At 42.0% G+C, this 15602-nt stretch overlaps 1 protein-coding gene across 4 annotated transcripts; it reads left to right on the top strand.

Moving 5' to 3' along the window:
* The first annotated feature begins 4876 nt into the window (after positions 1 to 4876).
* On the top strand, positions 4877 to 13285 carry LOC147630590 (phosphatidylinositol-3-phosphatase SAC1-like). Of its 4 annotated transcripts, none has more exons than XM_086810520.1 (16): positions 4877 to 6009; positions 6341 to 6545; positions 6663 to 6828; positions 6959 to 7181; positions 7327 to 7403; positions 7660 to 7844; positions 7954 to 8051; positions 9454 to 9587; positions 9680 to 9814; positions 9935 to 10238; positions 10693 to 10814; positions 11257 to 11367; positions 11720 to 11914; positions 12116 to 12232; positions 12334 to 12436; positions 12720 to 13285. In XM_086810520.1, exons 1-16 carry the CDS (start codon positions 5902 to 5904, stop codon positions 12933 to 12935), a joined length of 2499 nt encoding a protein of 832 aa, XP_086666646.1. In that variant the 5' UTR covers positions 4877 to 5901; the 3' UTR covers positions 12936 to 13285. The 4 variants fall into 4 exon arrangements, with proteins under 4 accessions (XP_086666646.1, XP_086666645.1, XP_086666644.1 ...); XM_086810519.1 differs by having other exon boundaries at positions 11705 to 11914; XM_086810518.1 differs by having other exon boundaries at positions 4880 to 6009; positions 6341 to 6828.
* Positions 13286 to 15602: the final 2317 nt, after the last annotated feature.

Below are 15602 nucleotides of genomic sequence, written 5' to 3'. Positions count from 1 at the left end.
GTAATGATGGGCAAACTCAAAAGCGAGTACCAAAAATTACTTTACAAATGGCCACAAGTGATGTACTAGCTTTCCCTCACTATTACTCCGAACCATAGGTGTAGCTCGGAGTACCCTCATACAATATATAGCCGTGTCATTCTCCACCAAATGAGTTGACCGCAAGGAAGAGACTAGCCACAATAGTAGCCCTTTTATTCGACCTATGTGAGCTGAAATACTGACTTTTGCATTAAATATAAAGGCATTCCTAGTTAACCATATATGCCACAAACCTATCCACCTGAAAAATGAAAGAAAACTGAATGTTATGGGTTATCCGGCCCATTGGGGATCTTGCCAAAAATCCAGTCTTTAACCTTTACGAGCCTATCTGTCAAACGGAACCCATATGCGAGAAAGGAAATCCCACACCTTCTTTGCCACCGGACATGAAATGAAAAGATGCACACACAAATAATTCACACATGCATATGTCTACGTGTACACGCATGCACATGCACATGCACACACATACATTTTCTTTTTGTGTGGTAGGTTTTGTGCTTTGTTGTACTAGGTTTGGGAGGAAAGAACTAGTCAATGATCAAAGCTAGGGTGAAGGCGAAATATGTTGAGTAGGCATGGAAGGGTGGATAGTAGTAGCACAAGATGATTGGCCGAAGTGGAGTAAAGCAAGGAGCGAGGCTTAATGGGACATGGTTTTGTCTTTGTAAGAGAGAGAGAGAGAGAGAGAGAGAGAGAGAGAGAGAGAGAGAGAGAGAGAGAGAGAGAGAGAGAGAGAGAGAGAGAGCGCCATGCAAAGCATGGATGCTTCGCTAATAGACCCTTGATTTTGCATGTAACATTACATGAGCTTTAATGAATAACTCAAATGTGAACTTGGAAAAGGATGTACATATTCAAGTTCATCCATCAAGCTCAATTGCATGTAATAGTACATAGCTTTAATATAGCTCAAATGTGAAAAGGATACATATATTCCATGAAGGAAGTTACATGGCATTCATTTGTACGGCATCATATGAGAGATTTTTAGAAAATAAAATGCCCTATCGTCGCACCACTATATAGATAAAGGCTTTAATTTAGTCCATCTAGTTTTGGAGTGTTCACATGAAATCCATTACACCCTCTTCAATCTTTGCTATAGCCTATGTGCACCCTTTGTTGGCTTCTCTTTTGAGGTGCAACTTGCTTTTAAGAGACTTCATGCATGTACAAAAAAGATTGCATATATGTACATCAAGCGTGCGTGCCTTGTCCTAGCATTGGGGTATCAGGGGGCTGATTACGCCTCATAACTTGATACATGTAGCATGAAATAGCCATTACTCATGGGATACCTTGTTTATTACAAAAGACTATTTTTGAGGCAAAAGTAAACCATAATTGCCAGTTCTTTAGGTGGTTTGTCATTTCTTTACCAAGTTTGCTCATTCTTGATATAAATTGGATCGTGAGAGTTTGCACGGTGTAAAGTTTGTGGTTCCCATGGCTTGAGTAATAAGAAGAGGCGTTAACTAAACTTTATAAAAGCTGATGTATGTATCTTTATTGGAAGAACGTGTGCTAGGCTATCGTAAGAAATCAAGCAATCAATCAAGTACGCATTGGTATGGACAATCTTCCACTTTGGAAGGTGAGATGGACATAGACTCGTTTTTCTAGCTTTTGAAAAATGATTGAGAATCATATGCAATAGGGCAAGGGTGTGACCTACTAATGTGGCCGGTAATGATGGGCAAACTCAAAAGCGAGAGCTTTTCTACTGAGCAATGACCAAGCTTAAAGCTTGGATTTAGAAGAAGGCTTTTGAGATCTATGAGGATATGTGGGTCACTCAGGGAGCTTTTTTTTCATTGTGTAAAGTGACAAGGGGGTGGGGAGGAGTACCGAACTCGAAAGTTGTATAGGAATATGAACTTGTGAGAAATATGAACTTGTGAGAAGCAAAAATCAATAATTAATAATAATAGGCTAGTCGGAGCCGGCTTTATATGTTGGCTATTATATTATTATATTATATACGTTGTCACTTTTGGCTGACGTGTCTCTTTCAATGCTGGTGTATTATGTATGTTGGTATATTGCTGTGGCTATGGGTTAGGGAGTTGCCACTTTTTGCTGACGTGTCCCTTTCAGTATTGCTGTGGCTGTGGGTGAAGGAGTTGTCACTTTTTGCTGACGCGTCTCTTTTCAATGCTGAGCTTTCCGGTGGAAGTATGATGACATGGCGCGTCTCGAAGTACGAGGGAGGGGAGGCTGAGGTGGCACAAAGCTCAGACTGTATTCAAGCATCTAGATTCTACTCGTAACTCACTGATTGGCCAGCGCTATAGTTTCAAAATAAAATAAAAGAAATCATATAGTTTAAAAATAAAATAAAAGAAATCATAAATGTTTTGTTTTTTTGAAACAAATTGTGGACGGCGGACCGGGGCCCGCCCGTCGCTGTCTCCAGAGACGGGAGTAACATGCGCATCCTTGGGTGCGAAGGGACAGGACCGTCGGACTCCGTGTACGATGCCAGCGTGGCGTTTTGCTCGTCGAAGTCCCTAGTGTGATCGAATTGTTAACGGATGACTGCTGACTGAGCGTGATCTAGTCAGAGTGGCATAGTCCACGTAGGCAATCTGCCGTATGGCTTGCACGTGTACAGCTTTGATGACACGGGCAGTGGGCGGTGAATTTGACATATGCCATGTTGGCAATGGCGCGGGACAAAGTGGTGATGTGGCCGCCTCTGATTAGTCCCAAAAAAAGCGAGATTTCACACTACTATGTCGTGCAATAAACTATTTTTAAGGGGCCTGACGTGTATCCTTTTCATCATAATAGGAAATCCAAATTTTGAATTCAAACATTTTCTTCATACTTTCATAATTCATTAGAATATAACTAAATTTTGAAATTTATGAGGATGTTTTTTTTCCCTCCCCCCCATTTTTGAGAAGAACCTTTCAAGATTTGAATTGGCCCCAGGCTAAAGGGCAAGACTTTTGTAAGAAGTCATAGATCCTTTTCTTTACTTGAGTCACTTTGAATGGGAGGTGGATGATTGAGCTCTACATTCCAAGCATTTCACCATGGACTACAACCTTGTTTGCCTAGCATGTTTATCATGTGCTCATAGGCACTTTGTGAATGCCATGGCCCATGTTGGCAAGGCTCCCAAACGAGGAGTGTTCTCATGTGGTGGAAGAATACCAATGGGGTCATGGGTTAGTGGTATTGTGATAGCCAACTGGCTGTTCCCTACCACTACTGATATTTGGAATTCAAACATTTTTTGTATACTTTCGTTAGAATAAAATTTGAAATTTACGAGGATGTTTTTCCCCCCTCTCTCCCATCATTTTGAGAAGAACCTTTCAAAATTTGAATTGTCTCTAGGCTAAAAGGAACCTATTTTTGCCAAGCCATGAATGGACGACTTCTGTAAGAAGTCATAGATCCTTTTCCTAAGTTCCTCTAGTCACTTTGGATGGGAGGTGGATGATTGAGCTCCCCATTCCATGACTGAGCATTCCACCGTGGACTACAACCTTGTTTGCCTATCATGTTTGTCCAGCATACATGTGAAAAAGATAGTACCTAACTAGCCCCATTGGATGCTTCACATGGGGTTGTGGACCACTATTTATGGACTAAAGTTGGGTCACAACTTGAAATTTACAAAGTGCAACGCCCATTTTGTGACCATAGTGTCCCTTCTTGTGCTCATGGGCACTTTGTGAATGCCATGGCCCGTGTTGGCATGAAGCAAGTGAGAGTGTTCTCATGTGGTGGAAGAATACTAATAGGGTTGTGGGTTGGTGGTATTGTGACTAGCCGATTGTTGAGTCATAGTACCACCGATGGTATTTGGTGAGCATTGAGGTGGCAATGGTTGGTTCTACACAATTCAAATTTCTTTGCAAACAACTTTTTCAATTTTTGTTTTGTGAAGATTTTCCCCACCAATGGACCACACCAAAATTAAGGTGGGAGCGACTTTGGGGCTAGGGGCTTGGAAAGCACTATGATAGTATGGACATTCCTACACTACATTGGTTTTTCAACTAGTTGGGTGTTTATAATGGCAAGAAGACAAACATGATGTAGTTCCCAAAAGAGCACATAGGTTTTGCTAACAATTGAACTCACAATTGGTTGCAGTAAAAAAAAGAGAATTATTGGTGGGTACCACTCTGTTTGGCATTTTTCATCATGAGAACCAAATTTCATTTCCTGCGTGCGAGATATTGGCAGCTAGAAAACTGGCCCCTTGTTTTCCCTTCTTGTGCTCATGAACGCTTCTGAATGCCACCACATTGGCAAAACGGGTCGATAACTTAAAACTGGTCAAAATAAGGACGTGCTTATTAACTAATTGGTTTTCTAGGTTAAATTTGCATGTTTTGCTAGTATTTTAACAAAAAAACTAGTAAATTTGAATTGTTTTAAAAAACTAAAAACATATTTTTGCAAGGGCTTTATATTTCTAACGGATTTTTCCAAATTTTAGGCAGTAAAAATACATCGAAACGCCAATTTTGTCGGCGGTGGTGGTTGGCAAGAGGCTATATGAGTGCATGCATGTGTTCACGTGGAGCATGGCAATGCATACATGAAGTGATGCATGAGGTGGCAATTGAGCACATGCAATTGCTCAATTGGAGCATGGGAATGCATGCATCCCTTGATGCATGGCAAACATGACTTCAAAGTTGAGGGAATCCTTTGCTGAATCAAAGAGGGAAAAAAGTTCACATGAATCATGATTATTGGCAGAGGAAAGAAAGATGGACAGGGACGTGTATGTGCAGAGCTGGCAGTGATGCCGTGTGAGTGGTGAGCGTGAGGTAATTGGGCTGCCGTGGCAACTTCTCGCACCACCACAGTTTTCATATTTGCTGTGTACCAATTATTAATGCCTTCTCTTTCGCCCGTCTTCGTCTCTGCCTCTCCCATCGTGTTTGTAATGGAGCCCATTTCCAAATGCCCCCCTGCACGCTGCCAAAAAAAACCCTATTGTTGGTGAGCACCTCCAGTCCACCAAGCACAGAAAAGGTCGCTTTGCCGCCCGCGCACAGCCATCGCCATAGCCACACAACAGCCTTGCCCGCCTTTCACACGCCGGGCGGCCCGCTGGCGGCCACAGTCAAAGGCGTACACGGTTTGGGCACCTCAACACCAGCGAGGGTAAAACACAGCCCTCTTCCTCTTCCTCGCAGATCCAGCCGCCCAAATCTTCTCTCTCGCACGTAAACACAACAACTATGCAAACAGCTCCCCTCCCCTCTTCTCAGTTTCTCTTCCTCTTCTTCCCCCCCACCCTTGGCTCCTCCCCTTAGCGCCCTTTCATGTGGCACAAGGACCTCCTGCTGCACCTCATATGGCTCTTTTTTGCGGGCGGACGGGCCATCCAATGACATCCCCTTCTTGATGCCTGCCCAAGGCCTCTGCTGGTTCTCTCACACACCTTCACACAGATTCTCACACTGAAAATATCAACCATCGCAGGGCGGGCCTCCGGATCCTACCCCGCGAGCACCTATCGATCTTATGCTCAGAGTGCCCCTTTCAGCACTCTCTGTGTACTCAAAGTTGCAGGCCTTGTGTGGGCTGCTTTGTAAATCTACTATTGTTGTATATGCATTTTCAAGCATCAGAGTTCCATTTGCAGCTCAGTCACCAATTTGCAGCTGTTATAGCGTCTTGTGGACCTGTTGGACAGTGCCATTTGCAGCTGAGACATCAATTTTGCTATCAGAATATCAGCTGAACCAATCAGAGAGTCCCATTTCAAGCTGAGTCACCAATTTGCACCTTTGAGACCCAGCTGGACCAATCAGAGAGTGCCCTCTGCAGCAGCTCAAACTTCAACAGGGTCAAATCTACACAAGATTGGCTGCCATGAGTCAATGTTCCCCAAAGAGCACAAAACCTGTTGTGGAGAGTGATGCCGACCTGGAGCCCAACAGCTACTCTCTACAGAAATTTACCGTTTATGAAACGCAAGCGGTAAAAACCCTAATCACAATTGTTCATAATCAAACCTGATTACAATTGTCTATAGTTAACTTTAATTTCAATTGTTTTGCACTTAAATTTTAATCTCAAATTTTTAAGCTCTGACTTGGAGCGATTTTATTGGTTGTAACTTTGCACAATCTTATTGGCTGGTTGTCCTTACCATTCTGTGCAGTTGCTTGAATTGCATTGCACCTTTATGAGAAAGACCTTGGGCCTTGTTATGATTTGGGAGCAATTGACGTGTCTGATTTATTGGGTTTTCATGCTCTGTATGCATAGATGGTTTGAAGCCATTGAAGGTGACTTTGTTTTTCTGCAGAAATTTTATCTGGTAGGCAGAGATCAAAGCCGATCGCGATGGAGAGTTCTGAAAATTGATAGATCTGAACCCACAGTGCTCAACATTTCTGAAGACCCAGCAATCTACACTAGGCAGGACTGCAATGATCTCTTGAACAGACTAGCAGAGGGAAACCGGTCTTGCGGTGGTGTAAATTTTGTAACAAAGGCATATGGGATTGTGGGTCAGTACATACTCTCCATTGACAGAACATATGTCACCAGACTAAGGTTTTGCTTTTTAAAAAAGAGCAAGCAATTGCTCATTAAACCAATTATCCTTTGTCCTTGTTTGCATGCAGGCTTTATCAAATTTCTGGAACCCTATTACATGATCCTCATCACAAAACGAAGATTGGTTGGCAACATCTGTGGCCATGCTATTTACGGCATAGGTGAAAGCCTGTTGCTGACAGTGCCTCATTCGTCAGTTCTGACAGACCTTACACGTTTGAAGGCAGAGAACAGGTTCTAGAACATGCATGCAGATGCTTTGAATCAATGATTATGGGGTTATGCATGTCCGTCTTTTCTTTGAAACGTCCATGTGGAATGGTTACAAAGCGCTAACTCTAAATGTCCATGTGGAATGGAGCAGGTACAAAAGGCTCTTCACTTCAATTGATCTCACCAAGGACTTCTTCTACAGCTACACCTATCGAATCATGTGGAGTTTGCAAAGGAATGTCAAAGCAAGTGAGCTAGAGGGAATGCCTTATGATGATATGTTTGTGTGGAATGCATTCCTCACGCGGGAGATCCGCAACCAACTCAGAACCTCCCTCTGGACAGTGGCACTTATCCATGGATTTTTCAGACAGGTAATTAAGGAAGTACTTTTGATTTCATGAAGACTGATAATTAGCCTTACCTCTTCCCATAGGCATGCATGTCACCTTGCTTGCATGGAACCATACCTCTGCATTCATGCATTGTGAAGACTTGGGTTTACTAAAATTTCTACAGGTGAAGTTGAGTTTTGGAAATGCCAATTTTACACTGACACTCATTGCAAGGCGCTCCAGGCATTTTGCAGGCACAAGGTGAGCAGCCTTGTAGAGCAGTTGTTTGAACTTTTCAAGTAGCAATCAAATATAGTGAAATAGAATGTTGGTGTGTGTGTTTTAAGGCTCATATGACTGTAGGTTTAGGTTGTTCAGATGGATTGTGTGACTTGCATGTACTTATAGGTCGATTGGTTGGTTCTTTATGTATTTCGTTTTGTGTGTTGGTAGGTCAGTTTGTGCATCTTGTATTTATCAGTTCTGCTTCTGATTCCCACATTTGATTGTATTTTAGATATCTCAAAAGGGGTGTTAATGGCAAAGGTAGAGTGGCAAATGATGTAGAGACAGAACAACTAGTCCATGCAGAACCTCTTGGTAAAGTGGGACAGATCAGCTCCATAGTTCAACACCGAGGATCTATACCTCTTTTTTGGTCCCAAGAAACGTCAATACTCAGCCCAAAGCCGGACATTGTTCGTAAGTATTCAAGTGATGGGCCCCATTGTTTTCTAGTAGTTTTCTCTCTTTGAAGTGTTACCCTAAGGGTCTGCTTTCTTATCGAAAATAACTTATTTTTTCTTGGCAGTACACAAGAACGATCCTACCTATGAGGCTACGAGAAAACATTTTCAGAACCTTGCAGCTAGATACGGGAACCCCATTATTGTTTTGAATCTTGTCAAGGTAATTTAGGATCTATTTTTGGAGACACAATTTTTAAGCTCGAATGTATTTGCATATGATGTTGTCCCTCTCATTTTGCTTGATCTTTTCTCATGGCTGTAGGGCTCATGAGAATAACGCTCCTTTTACATGATGCCGTTCTTTGGAACTAATCACATCCAGTTTTACCTAGGTAGTAGGAATGCCTGCTCTTAGTTTTATTAGTATATTGAAGATTATCTGTCAGTCTTTGTGACATAGTTATATAGGGATGTCGGATAGTTCAACAGCTGTATGCATAGGGATGTCGGATAGTTCAACAGCTGTATGCATGATTGCTCAAATGTTTTATGTTAACAGGAATGCCACCATTCTTTGGGAAACTATTTATGTATATGTATGTGTATGCGTGTGTGCGTGCATGTGTGCACACACACGTGTATGTGTATTTATGTATACACGCAATGCATGGACATATGTTTATGTTTGTGTACATGCATGATGTATGTGTGTATATGCATATACACACAGACACATGTATACATGTATGTGTGTGTATGTATATATAATTATGTGTGTGCGAATGCATGTATGCATGCATTCATATTTGTTTGTATATATGCATGGATAAATGTATGTATGTATCTATATACATATATATGCACACACATATGTTAACTATGTCTGCTGACATGCATTCCCTCTTTCCTTTTGGGAAGGGCAAACCTATTGACAAGTGTGCTTTAAGGGCAGCTGCTCTTAATAAAAGGAGAAAATGTTCCTTTTACTTAGGAGCTTTTATCACCTTTAACACTTTCATGGTTTTGGTTTTGAGTTGAATTTGGTCCAAACACTCTTTATCTTGATTTTCTACAATATAACTGCGCAAACTAGTTGGATATCATTTGTACTTTTCTTGCTCCTGTATAGTTTGGTTTTGGTTAAGCTTGATAAGGAGCTTTTGTCACTTTCAAAACTTTTATGTTTTGTTTGAGTTCTATTTGGTTCAAACACTCTTTATCTTGATTTTCTATACTGACTGCATAAACTAAGTGGATGCCATTTGTACTTCATTTGCTTGAGTATGCCATATTTTGGTTTCGGATAAGGTTTTACATCATTTTCTGTCCATGCGATGTGGGTGGGGAATTGTATGGGCGAGATTGGCCATCCTTCCCCGAGGGGTTGCCTGAATGGGACACCCGGCTGGGTGTTGTTTAGATAAGCAAGATTGACTGTCCATCCCTGAGGGATGTCTCAGATGGACACGCTGACAGGGCAGGCCCTGTTGTGTAGCTTCGTAGGAATTGCTAAATAGTGCAGTCTGCCCTTCTCAATCCACATGTTTGTTTCCGTTGAATCACATTTTTCCAAGATGGTTATTTTGCAATGCTTACTTTATATTTGGTGTTTTTATGTTCAGACTGTGGAGAAAAAACCTCGGGAGACAATCCTTTGCAGAGAGTTTGCGAGTTCTGTTGCTTATCTGAATCATATGCTACCACAGGCCAATCGCATAAAGTTCATGCAGTGGGATTTTCACATGTTTGCAAGGAGGTGTGTTTTGTTGTATGAATTGCATATGAAGGCTTTTATTGGACGTCTCTTTGCATAGCTCTGATCAGCTGGCAATTGGCCCCTTAATGCAGCAAATCTGCTAATGTGCTAGAAGTCCTGGAATCAATCGCACTTGATGTGTTAAACCTTACGGGGTTTTATTACAGTGGGAAAGCAAATGAAGGCAACTCTGACACGGATGTACAGAGCATTAATGATGCTTCAAAGTAGGTATACTTGTGCTTGCCCGCTGTCTTATGTGCTTTCATTTTGGTTAAGGTTGATTGACAAGTTTTGTTCCTATTTAGCCCAAAACTCTTGATTAATTAACTGGATTTTGTATGCAGTGATGTAGAAAACCATCATGAGACACAGCATAATGGTGATCAGGCTAACAATCAACAGTTTGGGAAAAGGATGTTCCAGCATGGAGTTTTGAGATCGAATTGCATTGATTGCCTTGACCGCACGAATGTGGCACAGTATGCTCTTGGTCTGGCAGCTTTGGGCCGTCAGATGCATGCGCTGGGTTTGTGCTCTATACCCAGAGTTGGGTCAGATAGTGGTTTGGCAGTTATGTTGATGGAGATGTATGAAAACATGGGTGATGTGCTTGCGATCCAGTATGGTGGCTCAGCTGCTCACAACAAGGTAGGATGCTAGCTATGCCATTCACCATCTTCCGTGTGTAAATGTTCTTGATGATGATTGAAAAGTGCGTGTGACATGTATGCTGCCAACGGCAAGTCTGGCAAGCTCGTTTACCTTTACTAGTTGTTTTCCGGGGACACAAACATCCAATCTGGCTCCTGACCTCAATTTCTAGGTTACAGCTGTAAACTGAGCCCAAAATTTACTCCAGTCCTCCATATAGCCAACTACACTGTCCAATATCATGGCAGCTGGCTACCTGTCACGTGGTCTGTGGACATAGGCTTAGGTTACTCATCTTGCATGTGCTTTATCTTTGCTGCCTCATTCACCACATTGGCAAGGTCAGCACCCATATTACTCAAGTAATGGATGCAACAATGTTTGAGGAGCAATCTCTAGAATCCAGTGCTTCATACCTTCTTTTGACTGAAGCCAGTGTTCTTGATCACAGGTTTTCTCACAGCGGCAAGGGAGATGGAATGCAACAATCCAATCTTTGGAATTTTTCAGATCCATACAGCGACATTATAATAATGCCTACTTGGATGGCGAAAAGCAGGATGCCATAAACATGTGAGCTTCATTATTAACCCTCTTCCAAAACTTGATTTTGTGTTTGTTGTACCGAAACTAGAATCTGTCCAGCAGTCTGAATTGTGAAAGATGATGGATGAGGCTTTTACAGAAAATGCCCGCCCATCAAAATGTTGTCAGACATTATGGGCAGGCACTCTCGGTCTTTGTGCATCCATCCAAGAGGATGTGCACCTATGCTCCCCATATCTGTAAAGGCCCTTATCTCAACCCACATACCCCCCCCCCCTCCCCCTCTTCCTTCTCTAAATCTAGAGGCAGCAGCTGCCACATTGCGCTGCCTGGGGGCTTCATGCTTGAATTTGGATTCGACATTCTCTGCTCTGGCAGCTTATGTTTTGTGTAATCAGATCTTAATCATATGTTAATTCAATGTAATAGAGATGATGACAAGTGTTGATGAATGAGCTTGTAAATGCAGATTTCTAGGTCATTTCCGTCCAGAAGTCGGTAAACTAGAGCTATGGCAACTGAATTCGGATAACCATCTGCAAATAAGGCGAGCTGGAGATGATCCCCTGAATGATTTGAGGTGAGAGGTGTACATTTTTGGAACAATTATGTGTGTTATTAAGGCCCCTTGCACATGTAACCCATCCATCGCTGCTGCCAGAGGATCTGACAGTGGCGGGTGCTGGGCTATGGAGGCACAATCAAGCCCACATCCATAGCCCGCCCGCTTGTCTGGGTTTTACGGCCTGTTATGTGTTAAAGGTCCTAACATACTTCGTTAAAGAGACATTCCAAGTGTCCCTTTGGTACCTGCACCTTTTCTCCATCTTGGTTCCAGCATCAATTTTTTTACTTTAAGAAAGCCTTTAGTAGAGCGTAGCTCTCAGATCCACATTTTAATTTTCTGTGGCTCACAGGTTATCCTTCAAAAGATCCTTGTCTGCAGGGAACATGATTGAACAGAGCAGCAACTCAACCATGTTACCGGATATGGTCTCCATGAAATCAACTTACACCAATAAGCCACCTCCTCCAAGTGGATTGGCAAGACGAGGTCTAACAATAAGTGAAGCAGAAATGAGAAAAGGCTTTGTAGATGAGGAATATGTGGGCTTTACAGACACCAGGTATCCCTTTTTTCATGTTTGGTATACTAATGCAGGAATTATATGCAAATCCGGACTATGGTTTTGTAAGCTTTGCTAGCATGCTTAGAAAAGAGGGGGTTTTGTGCCTCTTTAGCAAATATGAAGGGATTAATTATTGAAGTGTGGTGTGTAGGCATATGTTTTTATAAGAGATTAATGATGGTAGCGCATGGTGTGCAGGCACGAAGAAGCCAACTCATTCACCCTACACGGTGCAGATCGAGGCCTTGGTGATTGTGCTGATGTTGATTGGCTGTCTTCGTCTGGTAATTCATGCGAAGAGGATGCACAGGAAAGGTGAGAGGTCAATGAGACTCTCATTTGTTTAGTGCTAACTGGGAAAGTTACTCATGGAAGCTGGTTTGAAATGAGGGCTGCGGTTGTCTTTCTCTGTACAGGCATTTGGTGACTGTTACTGATAGCGATAACTGGCAAGGCAGCGGACTTCTGCCTGGCACGATTGAAGAGTCGGAAGTCTATGAGGATAATGAGTATTTTCAGGTATATTTTGTCTATGTTGCATGCATGCATCTCTCGTCCCCACACCCCCCTGTCAAAAAAAAAAACACATTTTTATTTCGGTCTCTTCATCCAGCTCATGTGCCAACTGCTCCCAGGTTCAGGCTCTGGGGTCTACCTCAGTTGACTTCTCCTTTCTACACATTGATAACATGCTTCATGTCTAAATAATAGCTTAAATAGCTTCGGATTTAATTGCTCATTGATTCAGGCATTGGAAATTTTCACTGAAGGCTAACATGGCAATGGCATACGTGCTATGCAGGACTTAACAAATGCACTGCTTTCGAATTCAAATGAATGGAAGTATAGCAAGGATGCAAGGAAGGAAAGCTTTGAAGACATGGAAGCATGCGGGCCCTTGCAAGAACATGATGTCGGTAGCGGTGTCATACGGATACGAGCCGGTGTCACATCTCCCGGTGTCTTCTCCAAAAGCTTTGTGGACTGGATTCACGATGGCCAAACACTCTGCTACTAGCGAGTCCACCCCTTTAAAGATAATGTGTACATATGTTAATTGCCAATGTCCACCCTACGCTCTAATTGTAGCTACATCTATGATATGCAATAGGCTAGAGCTGACTTACCTTCAACCCTTAGCTATTCTATTTGTATGGTGATGAGAAACTTTTTCCCACATTGGGTATTGTTTAATAGTGCCCATCCTGGCTCCTAACAACCTTGACTCCATCCATCTTCTGCCTAGAATTGTCCACATGTAACGAGAGTCATTTGGATTTGTGGAGGGTAAGGCCTAAAGAGGTTACCCAGTGAACAGAAGCTTTTGTTTGTGTATTTTTTCTAACTATGAGCTAACTCGTTTTTTAACTGATCATGCTATGGATTAATAAAAGGTACCTAGTCTGAGCGTGAAAGTCATTTCCAAATCTTTTGGAGTTTTGGTAGTGAATGAGCTACGGGATAAGCCCCAAACTTGAGCTGCTTGGGTGGATGGAGTGAAATACCTTGCCAAGTTAGGAGAGCCATGCTAACTTTTTTGTGTGTGCGCGCGCGCGCGCGCGCACACACACACACACACACACACACACACACACACACTGTTTGCCCCCATGCAGGTGGGCATCCTAAAATTGTATTTATATTTTTTTGTTTTTTTTTAAAATTATTTTAATTAGTAGCTGGTTTGCACTCATTTGCAGTTTTTATTTTTGTTTTTAGCTTTCAATCTAGTTTGATATCCAGTACTTATAATCAGGCAAGTGTCAAGGATGGGACTTGTCGGTTGCTAACCCCGTTGAGATTGCTGGATTACAAACCTCGTTGAATGTAAGCTGTAATGGAACATGGTGCGTAGATGAAGAAAAGAGAATAAAAAATTGTGTATTTGCGAGTTCATATCAAATGTGATTTAGATTAAGGGTTCTTACATTAGAGCTCTTCAAGCACCCATCATTTTCATTCTCATCAAAGGATCAAACGTGATTTAGAATAAGGGTTGTTACATTTAAGCTCTTCAAGCACCCATCATTTTCATTCTCATCAAAGTCTTGCCATCAGGGCAGTTTGAAGGTCTAGAAAGGACCTTGGCCTTCACTTAAGCATTTCTGAAACCCTTTATTTAAAAGCATCGGCTTCATTGGCCTTCACTTGGGCATTGCCCTATGGTTTGATGTCTCAATTTTCCTCTCCAAGTCAGGGTACCAATCTGCATGGCATTGTTTTGGAAAAAATGGGATTAGTGATATTAGTCATGCTTTTAATCATTATCTGTAAAGGATTAGACATTGGTTAAGGCAAATACCTTTCCAAGTCTTTCAAAGCATGGCTTATTGCATTTTCATCACGAGAATCAATGGGTGCAAAGAAGAAGGTGAAAATATGCATTGCATTGGTTATGTTTGTTCACATCATCAACAAAGAGAAGATTAAGTACTACATCAACAAAATCTTCATTGACCAGCTCTCACGTTAGCTCTAGCTCCAAGATAAAGAAGATGAAGGTGGCCTCATCCAAGGCCTAGTTTTTTGAAGAACTTTGGATCTGTAGATCAACCAGGGCACGGCCCTACCCTTTGGCCACCCCAGTATATTCTAAGCATAACTATTGCATTGTAAGCATAATTGGATATCTACATGGGAACGAGCATCGGTCATCATAATTGGGTAAGACAAAAAGAGCATCAGCAATGTAAACCATAACTCGTCGTACCACCATTGCCATTGTAATTTGGTAAGGCCAACCGGGCACAAAAATCATAAGCATAATTGGGAATCTCTAATAGGCTAGCATTGCCATCATAACGGTAGCATTGTCATGAATATTTGTTTGAGGGGGGGGGGGTGGAATAATCAACCAAAATTAATGTATAGCGCCTTAACGAAAGAAGGGGCAAATAAGCCTAGTTGGTCAAAGATCGAAATCAAAAGTAAAAGCTAGAGATATCACTGGGAATCTGTTCAAAATGCAAGTAGGCTTGGCATCTCCTACAATCACTCAAATAGAGAGAATTATGGGTCAACCATTGATCTAGAATTAGGGGGATGATTTGGAGAGAGAATCATGGACAGATTCACGCGAGAAAATCATGAAACTTTTTAAAGCACAAACATGATTAGCTTGATCTAATCAGCTTTGTGCTTGCCTATTAATTGGCACACATCTAATGCAAAATCGACTCTCATTTTACATCATTATGCTCTCATTATCTTGCTTATGTGATTAAGCATTTATCTTTTTCATGAGCAATATTGTCATACTAGTCTCATGGTTCTAATTACATTTGAACCACCTTAGATTTTTAACATGGTATCAGAGCGAGAGAGGGCATGTTGGGATGTTGTTAGTGGAGTTGGTTGACTTGCTCATTCCTTACAACGGAGCTGAACGAAGGCCGAATGCGTGTATGAGTAGATGGACAAGCTTGCTGACATGTCAAGTGTAATCATGGGCCAAACAGAAGGCTGTGTGGGTAAATCCTAAGGGTACCAATCGTGACATCATTGACAGTACAAGAAGCCTCTGAGTCTCGTATCATCAGAGCCTTTGGGTAGCGTACGTCCTAGCCATTGAGGGAGGGTGTTGGAAGGTCGTGGCTTGGCCGCTTACATCTTACATGCAGAGAGTCTCAAGCAATGGGATCATCTATAAAAGTAATAAAAGACTAGGGCCATTCTCATCCCTCCA

The sequence above is a fragment of the Cibotium barometz genome, chromosome 16 (assembly GCF_041138505.1).
Source record: "Cibotium barometz isolate CiBa-2024 chromosome 16, ASM4113850v1, whole genome shotgun sequence".
NCBI lineage: Eukaryota > Viridiplantae > Streptophyta > Polypodiopsida > Cyatheales > Cibotiaceae > Cibotium > Cibotium barometz.
Note: the sequence above shows the minus strand (reverse complement) of the source record. Positions and strands in the feature narration are given on the sequence as shown.